We start from the raw sequence: 11,291 nt of genomic DNA, 5'->3' as shown, positions 1-11,291 counted from the left end.
TTTTATAACTCTCTCCTTTTCTGAAATACATGAGTTACGAAACCGGAAAACATTTCTTCTGTCTGTCCGATAGCTAGTGCAACATTTTATAAAATCCGCTTACGATCGGGGGCTTAAGTCGGTATGTCAAAAAAAGGTGACGGTCAGAAGCGGGGAACTTCTCCAGTGAACGAAAACCCACCGCCGGTAGTCAGTTGTGAGATATGTCGGAAGCCGGACAACAGCCGTATGGTAGCGTGTGATTCGTGCGGGCAGTGGTATCATTTTGAGTGCGTTAGTGTGGATTCGACTGTACAGGATGTGGAGTGGTGCTGCAGAAAATGTCTGGAGACAGCAAAACAACTTCCATCTGGAACATCTACACCTAATACCAATACTGGGACACTGCCAAAGTCGGGAACCAGCAAGCCAACGGATTCGGGTCTGGAAGAATATCTACGGAAGCAGCTAGTGGCGATGCAGAAAAAGTTCGAACGGATGATGAAGGAGAAAGAAGATCAGCGTCTGAAGGAGCTCCAGGATCAACGGAAGAAATACGAGCAGGATCTGAAGGATACGGAGCGTCGTGTACTTGAGCAGGTGGAAAGGCAGCATCGGAGAATCAGCTGGGACGGAGGCGGAGCTACGGCGAATTCGACTGGCAATCAGCCCGTACAAATCGATTTCAGTGGTGGATGGACGGCGAATTCGACTGAAAGTGAAAACCCTCGACTGCTTGGAAGCGGATTACCGATGGCCAGTGGTGGATTAACGACAGATGCTATTGGCAATCAACCGTTGCTATTAACGTTTGGAGCAAGGCCGACGGCGAGTTCGACTGGTAATCCACTGCCAAAAATCAACGTACAAGACGTGAGCCACAGTGACGATGTCCTAGCTCAGGAAAGAAGGCATTTGGAGGAGCGGAAACAACTTCTACAACGGTATGCAGCGGTCGACGGAGGTGCAGCTAGTGCAGGAGCTGGACTGAATCCTCAGGCGACGGTGTTCCGACCGAGTGTTAGCGGTCTCTTGGGTGTTTCTTCGCTAAGCCAAAGCCAAATCTCTGCGCGTCAAGCCGTCAACAAGGAACTTCCACCATTTTCCGGAAATCCCGAAGAATGGCCACTCTTCTTGGCCAGCTACGAGACTTCCACCAGGATCTGCGGATACAGCGACGAAGAGAACATGTTGCGTCTTCAACGAAGTCTGAGGGGTAAGGCTTTAGAAGCGGTCCGCTGTCGTTTGCTACATCCAGCGAACTTGCAGGGAGTTCTGGCGACGTTGAAGACTCTTTTCGGAAGACCAGAGATCATCGTTCATTCGCTAGTGAACAGGATACGGGAGATGCCATCACCGAAAGCAGAGAAGTTGCAGACATTGATTGACTTCGGCATAGCAGTCCAAAATGTTTGCGCAACTATCACTGCTTCAGGTCTGGATGAATACATGTGCAACGTGGCCCTGTTGCAGGAGTTGACGGAGAGACTGCCACCGTCAGTAAAGTTGAACTGGGCGTATCACCGGCAAGGACTGAACAGAGTTACGTTGGCGGAATTCGGAGACTGGCTAGGAAAGTTAGTTGAAGCGGCAAGCATCGTTACGATACCGTCTATCAGCGCTCCGAAGCTCGAAAGACGTGGAAGGAAGGAAGACAACTACATCAACGTCCATTCAGAAAGCAGTGAAGCTCCAGCGAAGATTCGTCCGATAGCTACTACTACTTCGAAAGGATGCGTTGTTTGCCTGAACGAATGCAGCGGTCCAGAAAAGTGCAAACGATTCAACGACATGGACGTCGCAGCTCGTTGGACAGTTGTCAAGGACCAGAGGCTGTGCAGGAAGTGTCTTCGGAAGCATTTCGGTGCCTGTGAGGTCAAAATACCATGCGGAAAGAACGGTTGCTCGTTCATGCATCACAAACTGTTGCATGACGATAAACGGTACAGCAAGCCTGCGGCTCCGGCACCAGAGAAGCCAAACGAGGCTCCAACGACACAAAGCTGTAACACGCATTCGAAGGCAGCGACAAAGGTGCTATTTCGGTACGTACCGGTGACTATCTACGGTAGAGGAAAGCAAATCAAAACCTTTGCCTTTCTCGACGATGGATCGTCGGCGACTTTAATCGAGCACGGTCTACTGAAAGAGCTAGGCCTCAAAGGAGCAACCTATCCACTGTGTCTCGACTGGACAGGCGGTCAGCGTCGCGAAGAAAAGGAGTCCGTTGTATTGGCCTTGAAGGTTTCCGGAATGGGTGAAGGCAGCGAAGTATTCGAGCTACCGGAGGTGCATACAGTTCGGGATCTTTCGCTTCCGAAACAGTCGTTGTCAGTTCCGCAAATGGCAACTAAATACAGCTACTTAGAGGGATTGCCGCTGAAATCCTACGACAGTGTTTCTCCGCGAATTCTCATAGGAATGAACAACTGTCGTCTAGGCCATGCATTGAGAAGCGTAGAAGGAGGCGAAAACGAGCCGGTGGCGTCGAAAACCCGTCTGGGGTGGATAGTGTATGGTCCCTGTTCAATGAAGTCTGGCGCGACAAACTCTGGCGGTTATCACAGCTTTCACATCTGCCCGTGCGTCAAGGAGGAGGATAAGGATCTGAATTCAGCTCTGAAGGAGTACTTTTCGATAGAGTCGATAGGTATCGCTGGCCCATCCAAATCGCTGCCGTCGAAGGACGAGGAGCGAGCTATGGATATTCTGTCAACCGAAACACGGTTGGTAGGAAACCGCTTCGAGACTGGCCTACTATGGCGGTATGATCAATTTCAGCTACCCGACAACAAGGGGATGGCTTTAAAGCGTCTAGCATGTCTGCAGAAGCGACTGAAGCGAGAACCGGACCTAGCGGTAGCAATGCGAGCGAAGATGTCTGAATATGAAGAAAGGGGCTACATCCGTCGATTATCGGCAGCAGAGAAGGCAGAAAAGAATTCCAACGATTGGTATCTGCCGATTTTCCCGGTTACCAACCCTAACAAACCGGGAAAACTACGGATTGTATTTGACGCAGCGGCAAAAGTCAACGGCGTCTCACTGAACTCATTTCTTCTTACGGGACCTGATCAACTGGTATCGCTACTCGCTGTTCTGTACAAGTTCCGCGAATTCCGTATCGCCGTAGTGGGAGACATCCGAGAAATGTTCTTCCAAGTCCAGATGAAGAAGCAGGATCAGCGAAGTCAGATGATCCTGTGGAATAATGGGAATCCAGACAACGAACCCGAAGTGTACGCTGTTACAGTCATGACGTTCGGGGCGGCGTGCTCTCCAAGCTGTGCGCACTACGTGAAGAACCGGAATGCTGACAGATTCGAGGAACAGTATCCAAGAGCGGTCGAGTGCATCAAGTACGAGCATTACGTCGATGATATGTTGGCGAGTGTTGAGACCGAGGAAGAAGCTGTGCAGCTGGCCAGTGATGTACGTTCGATCCATGCTCAAGGAGGCTTCGAGATACGCAATTGGCTATCGAATTCCAGTGTCGTCGTCGAGAGTCTGCACGAAAACTCTGCCACGGAGAAGAATCTGAGTTTCTGCGCGGAGATGGCAACGGAGAAGGTACTTGGAATGTGGTGGGACACCACGACCGACACATTCACGTTCAAGCTATCACCAAAGCACGATGCGGAGCTGCTGTCAGGAGCCAGGATGCCGACAAAACGTGAAGTTCTAAGGACGCTTATGGCCATCTATGACCCAATGGGACTTATTGCCAATTTTCTCATCTACCTAAAGATTCTACTGCAGGAGATCTGGCGTTCAGGATGCGGTTGGGACGATGAGATTGATGGGAAGCTGGCGGAAAAGTGGATGACATGGATTGAAGCGCTGCCGAATGTCCGTTTGGTCAGTATTCCCCGCTGTTACCGAATCGAAACATCAGCTGAACTGACAAACAACGTAGAGCTACACGTTTTCTGTGATGCGAGCGAGAATGGGATGGCAGCCGTGGCGTACTTCAGGTTCGAAGAAGAAGGAAAAGTGGAATGCGCTCTGATTGGGTCAAAAACTCGCGTGGCTCCTCTAAAATTCCTCTCAATCCCTCGCCTTGAGCTTCAGGCTGCTGTTTTAGGAGCTCGCCTTGCAGATTGCATTGCAGAGTCCCACCGGATGAAGATCAGTCGCCGCGTCTTCTGGACCGATTCCCGTGACGTAGTCTGTTGGCTGCGATCTGATCATCGACGCTATAGCCAATTTGTAGCGTTCAGGGTCAGTGAGTTGCTTGACACTACACAAGCCAGCGAATGGAGGTGGCTGCCAACCAAAAAGAACGTAGCGGATGAAGGGACGAAGTGGCAAAGGCTGCCAGACTTTCAACCAAGCGGCCGCTGGTTTCGTGGTCCCGATTTTCTGTGGCAGTCTGTACACCAATGGCCAGGAGATAGCGGAGATTTGGGGGCAACCGTGGAGGAGATTCGACCCAGTATTCTACACCATACAGTCGGCGATACGCTGGTGGACTTCGAACGCTTTTCGAAATGGAAACGTCTGCTGAGATCGGTCGGATACGTTCATCGTTTTGTCAGTAACCTCCGGAAGCGGGCCATGAAGCTGACCTTGGAACTTGGGCCGCTAACACAGGAAGAACTGAAGCTGGCAGAGAACACCATCTATCGACTAGTTCAGCAGCAAGCATTTCCGGACGAAATTCAGTTGATACGCGACAGATTTCCGCAGACGAATCCATGGGAGCGAATCTTGCCGAGAAGTAGTCCGTTGTACAAGGTCAGCCCGATCATCGACGAACACGGCGTTCTACGAATGCGAGGACGGATCAATGCCTGCGAATGGGTAGATGAATCTGCCAAGAATCCAATTCTACTCCCGCGGCAAAACTACGTGACCAACTTGGTGATTGCTGACTATCACGCGACATGCCGACATCAAAACCACCAAACAGCACTGAACCAGATACGGCTGAAATACAGCATTCCTCGTCTTCGAACAGAATTCGATCGTGTCCGCAGAAACTGTCACCGTTGCAAAGTTCGCCGAGCAAGACCGCAGCCCCCAGCAATGGGAGATCTACCGCCTGCCCGGTTAGCAGCGTTTCAACGACCATTCTCCTACACAGGAATCGATTACTTCGGGCCGATGTCAGTGCTAGTCGGAAGACGATCCGAAAAACGATGGGGAGTTCTGCTCACCTGCATGACAACCAGGGCAGTACACATCGAGGTTGCACATTCGCTGACGACAGACTCGTGCATTCTGGCATTGCGCAACTTCATAGCACGAAGAGGCGCACCGTTGGAAGTTATCAGCGACCGAGGAACGAATTTCATCGGAGCTTCACGAGAGCTGCGCGAGGCACTGGAACACGTCAACGAGGAGAAGCTCATGGCCGAGTTTGTCAGTCCAGATACCAAGTGGACGTTCAACCCGCCATCTGCACCGCATTTTGGAGGCTGCTGGGAGCGATTGATTCAGTCAGTCAAGAAGACCATGAACGATTTCGACCCTCCCCGACTCCCATCGGATGAAATTCTGCGAACGATGCTGATGGAAGTCGAGATGATCCTGAACTCAAGACCGCTCACTGACATACCGCTAGACAATGACACCGAACCCGCCCTAACACCAAATCACTTTCTGTTAGGGTCCGCTAATGAGAGCAAGCCCCCGATCACGTTTGACGACAGACCTACTGTACTGAAGAGATCATGGAGGATGGCACAGCTGTACGCAGACAACTTTTGGAAGAAGTGGGTGGCTGAATATCTTCCCACGTTGACACGTCGGACGAAATGGTTTCAACCCGTTAGGCCCATCCTGGAAGGCGATCTGGTGCTGATTGTGGACAGTACGCTCCCCAGAAACTGTTGGCCGCGAGGGCGTGTGGTCCAAGCAGTCAGAGCGAAGGATGGACAGGTCCGGCGCGTCACCGTGCAGACAGTAAGTGGACTTCTGGAGAGACCTGCAACTAAGGTTGCGGTATTGGACGTCGGTGCTAGCGAAGGTAAGCCACTTGAGCCACAGTGGCGTACCGAGGGGGAGTGTTGCAACCCTTCGGAATGCAACGCACCTCCATTTACATCAACCTTGCTTTCGAACAGTAAGTAGCTCCGGCCCTGACTCCTGAACTGTCATCTGCGGACCGACTGACGGGAGGCTGACGGATGATTGACAGACAGACCGCGCGCTGACTGACAGACAGACCGCGTGAGTAGATAGAATAGACACAAAACTGAGTCAGCAGAAAGTTAAAGTGCAATTGCACAGGTGAGGTAGTAAATTTGTGAATCTGAATTAGTTTTTTCCATGTTTAATCATTAATTATTCTACTTACATTTAGCCTTAAACTATTCAGTGCAGTGTTAATTCTACCTAAATTATTGATTGAGCTTAAAATTAGACACGAAAGGTAAAATTGAACATGAAATTTACACAGAAACTTAACCTAATACACCATGCGTTCTACAGCAGTGTTATAAACTAGTACGGAGATAGTTCAGCAGGTTGCTACTAGTACGGGCGAACTATTCTAGAAGAAAACTAAACGTGAGTAATTTCCATGCAATTCTTACCAAACAATTTCTTGCATATCCCTATCATGTTTCTAAGATTTAACTGTACTGACTGACTCGAACCGACAAAAATAACATAACCAAATCAATTATGCTTTCTTCCCAAAGGGATTTTATAACTCTCTCCTTTTCTGAAATACATGAGTTACGAAACCGGAAAACATTTCTTCTGTCTGTCCGATAGCTAGTGCAACACAACCCTTTGGATATTTCCATTTCCACTTTCCGCTTTCGTCTATTGAATAACTCGTGCAGTTCCTTGGTTGTTGTCCTTTCCAGCCTAGAGAGCGTGTGATGCCATGTATGCCATAACCCGTTCTAATGAATGGAATACCTAATGTCCACGCTCGGAAGTGGTGCAAATAACACGTGTACCGTTTAGCACGCTATCGCCGTTGACGTCGTCGTCTCCATCGTCGTCACGTGTGAGCTGAAAACGTTCGGTGTCACCTAATGAAATGAGAAAAGCATTTAAAAAGGAAGAAATACTAACCCTTGCCATCCAGCAGAGAGTTCCGTTGATGCCCTCTTGAGGTGGAAACCGAGCGACTGAGTGAGGTAATTCCGGTGAAACGGCCACCTGTTGATTCTGTGAATCCGCTGTAGCTCGTCGACGTCGTCGTTTTCCTCCTATCATCATCGTCGTCGTCGTCATCATTTGATATTGCCGCAGTCGTGGGGCGCAAGGTTGGGTGAAGTGGCGTTCCACGTAGCCCCATTAGTATCGATTTTTCCGCGCTACGAGCGGAAGAGGACTGCAATCACGCTGCCGTCTGCCGTCGTCACCGTCGTTGGTTTCTGTCGGTGGCAAAGGGTTCGATTTAAAATTCGGACTGTTTTCATCATCGAGGATAATCTGGTTTGTTTAGCAGGAATCACTTTTGGAGATTGGAGGTGTGGGTTCCATGGGATGTTTGGAAACGATGACTCGTGACGATGGGCCATTTCCGAGCCAAGGGATCAATGAAAGATCTAGTTTCGCTTTAGAAGCTTACGGATGAATATTTGATGATGTTTACCGACTAGAATGGTTTTTGCCACCCGACTGCAAAATGTGAATGGATTTACTACTCTTCCTGACATTGTTCCCCAGTGGTCACGTGTTCATAAATTATGTACGTGGGTGTTTTCTCGCGTGACGCCGGATCAAGAGATTTCCGTTTTCCGCGGTTTGAAATAGCCTTTCACGAGGAAATTAAATTCTCTGCTGATGAAAGGGCTTTGCAAAAAGATTTTTTGAATTATTTATGAATTAGTCAGAAGCAACGTCTTATTATCTACTACTAAAAGATAGTTAACAGACATGCTTCGCGAAATTGTTTCTATGCTTACTGCACTTGGCGCCCTCCGGGGAGTAAATAGATAAACATGTTCCGCTGGTGATGGAAAATGAGTCGGGTCGAATGTCCGGAAAATTAGCATCCAAAATCATCTCGTCTTTGGACGGTGGTAAGCGCAGTGGCGACGACGAAGGCAAGCAAGGGCGAAAGCAACGAGATGCGATATGATGCGACGACCAACGCCCCACTATTCCTTCTTCGGTGCTACTACTGTTTGGTGCAGGGGACTGTTATGGTCTTCTTGTTTTCTTACCCAGCATTAAAATTATGCTGCTGTGTTGAAAGATAGGTTGTCAGCTTGAGCCCTACGCTTGAGCCGCTGTTATGCTGGCTACGAAAACATTGCATTGGTGGGATAGGGATGCCAATTCCTTGGTTTGGTGTTGGTAAGAGCGCCTGGCAACCGGAAACCAACGCGTGACATTGTGTCGGAGAAAGCGAGACCATCCGAGTTGGGCTGCACCTGTGAAAGAGTGAGAGATGATGCATTAACATGAATTGGTGGTTGCTCCAGATTGTTCAATTATATTGGGGCGCAAGACTGCGACCTACTGCGACGCATTACAGGTTATCGGACAGCAGACTGGTTCGTGTCGAATAAAAAGGACAAAAAAATGACATCAACAATACCTATCTACAATTTGTAGATGAAAAACGTGGTCAAATAACTAAGATTAAGTTGATTTAATGGGTGTTTTGCGTTTCGAAAAATAATTATCTACTTTGACTACGAGACACCAACTTTTCACTCGCGTGTTACAAAATTTACTGATTCAAATAATCAATGTTATTACGTTTTAGGTGCTGAGCAACTTGTAACCCGACAGCCTTGCGAGTTTCCTGGTGACAAGTAAAAATGGCTTAAGCGCCACTCCCGAGGGAGACCACTTACCGAGATTGATGGTTGCCCGACCTTATTGAGACCCTTCAGGGTAGGGTTCAAGTTTTTCCCAAATGAATGGGCGGGAAACGAGCTGGCTGATCAGGGAAACGAAATACCTCACGACCGAAGTCGTGCAAATCAAGAAATTGGTGTACGTGAAATTGATTTCCGCCGGCGACAAAGTAAGGCTCGCGACGGTTATCATCACGGGAAAACAAGACCCAAACACCTCGAACGAATCTTCGTTCGATTGAAGAAATGTCCCTCGGTTGGATTCAGGGCCAACCTCCCCAGAAAATTACCTCCAAAACCTAAAAAAACGACCGGAAACGTGAAACTGCTTCTACATTTACCTCTTCAGATCTCTCCCACTAAAGGAACGACTCAACGACACTTATGTTCAAACTACTCATTTATTTTATCGCATCGAGAAAAACCAATTCCACATCTATTTCAATTCATTTATTACAATTTCCACCCCTTCGCTTCTTCTACTTTATCGATATCAATTCATTTAACCTAGGCCTAGCTAATTCATTCCCTCAGACTTTACTCTCTACCTGTCTTTCTCTCCTCTTTCTTCTTCGTGCGGTAAATTCACTAATGTGCGGTGCGACTTTCGGTGTTTATTTGCAAAAAAATGTGCAATTTATAGCAGCCGGCTATGTTCGCATAAGCGGGCGAACGGTAGGGCGCGGGAAAAAAGATCGGTGGGGCCACGCTAGTGGTTTGACCAGACTAGGGCGAAAATTCACCATGCGCATGGGAAAGCAAAAAAGAGTACTCACGGTTTGTAACGTTACTTGTGAGGAGGCATCGGCGGTCGCTTGTTGCTACTGCGGCGGGTCACGTGGTTGACATGCGGTGACTCCTGCTCCGGGTGTTCACCTACCGGATCATTCAGTGGCCGTGTTCAACGGCGCCTCACACGGGGTTCGTGGTCTTTCGACGGGATACAGCCGTCGATCCACTGGTCGTCACCAGCGGTGGCGTCGAGGTAGCGAGCGTGGTCCTCACGCGGGGGACTCCTGTTCGAAACCGGTCGGTGATCGCTCCAAAACTTTTTCTTCACGAAAACTTCACTCCTTCAGGTATTCACGGTTGGTTATGCCGATACGAAACCGGACTTCGATGTTGCCGCCCTGCCAAGGGCGCGGTATTGACGTTCGCTTCCCTCTCCGGCCCACGTGTATCGCCGGGCCAAACTTCGAAGCTGGAAAGCGGGGTCGAAAACGGTCGCTGACTTTGGGGGTGTGGTGTGACGGGCCTCGCAACTTGCCACGAACCTGTCGCATCCAAGGTTCAACACTCGCACTCAAAAACCGCCTAATCGCACAACGCACTAATACGGCACTAGACTTTGCCTAACTAGCTTGAACTTCACACCACGGCGCGGAACTTTACTGGGACCGATCTCGCCTCTTCCGCAGTCCAGAACGAAGTGGACGAGTCAAGTTCTAAGATCCTCAGAATAGGCGCGAGATATGAAAATCTTCGTCGCCGGAAATTACGCGAAATCCACGAAGTGGAATTTCGCGAAGGTCAAAAATCGCCTTCACACACACCACTTTCTCTACTCGTCCGGAGAAAGCATTCCATTTCCCTCTGAAGACCCGATCAATCAACTCGTATCCCTCCCGAACATCAATAAAAGAATTGAGGGGTCAACGATACTTGAACCCCGGTCGATGCCCGAAGCACAGACTCGATTTTAGATTTGGCTGTCGCTTTACGCTCGGCGCCAGAATTACACAGGGCACTCATTCTGTTTTTGGTATGCGGAGTGGAGCAAATGAACACATGAACTCTAATTCGATTTCACTCAACTTGAGTGATCTATAGACAGGGGGTAATTCAATGGACTAGTTCAAATTCTGTACAACTTTATTTATTAATTCATTTTCTATTTCAAATATTCGTGGTACCGCCACAAACTGTTGCGGGTAAAACGCATCTTGAGGTGGGCTAAACCGCTAAACCAACTTGTAGAATCTCTCGCTTTGAATTCTAATAAATTACCATGGGGCTCCATCCAACTGTTTATGGCAGCAATGATTGTATAACATTTCGCCGAAAACCATTTCGCGGAATTCCTTTTCGCGGTGTAACATTTAGCGGAATGGCATTTGGCGGAATGAACCATTTCGCGGAATGCACTGTTTCGCCGAAAACCATTTGGCGGAATGTACCATTTCGCGGAAAATCGTTAATAAGAGCAAACAATTTAATTTATCGAGAGACAACATCATGATGAGATTCCAAATTCAAATCAGTACATGAAAAATGGAATACTTCATATCAAAAATTTATTTTTGTAGCAGTATACTTTGAAAGAACAGCCTATTTATGAAAGAAGGTAAATTCTCTGGTAATATTAATTTAGCAGGTATGCCAAAATGCATACAATTTGTGAAAGAAGGAAAAGCTTCGTATTGAACATAGCATATCTGTTAAAACAGCGTTTGTTTGAAAGATGGAAAAACCATATATAATACAAAAATAAGATTTTTTCTAATATCTATTACAACAGTTTGAGTTAGTTAGAACATA

General features: G+C 48.3%; 1 protein-coding gene across 1 annotated transcript; it reads left to right on the top strand.

The window, feature by feature from the left end:
- The first annotated feature begins 456 nt into the window (after positions 1-456).
- LOC134291068 (uncharacterized) lies at positions 457-6,054 on the top strand. The gene has a single exon (XM_062858350.1). It carries the CDS (start codon positions 457-459, stop codon positions 6,052-6,054), a length of 5,598 nt encoding a protein of 1,865 aa, XP_062714334.1.
- The last annotated feature ends 5,237 nt before the right edge of the window (positions 6,055-11,291 follow it).

The sequence above is a fragment of the Aedes albopictus genome, chromosome 3, assembly GCF_035046485.1.
Source record: "Aedes albopictus strain Foshan chromosome 3, AalbF5, whole genome shotgun sequence".
Lineage (NCBI taxonomy): Eukaryota > Metazoa > Arthropoda > Insecta > Diptera > Culicidae > Aedes > Aedes albopictus.
This window is presented reverse-complemented; position numbering and strand designations above follow the sequence as displayed.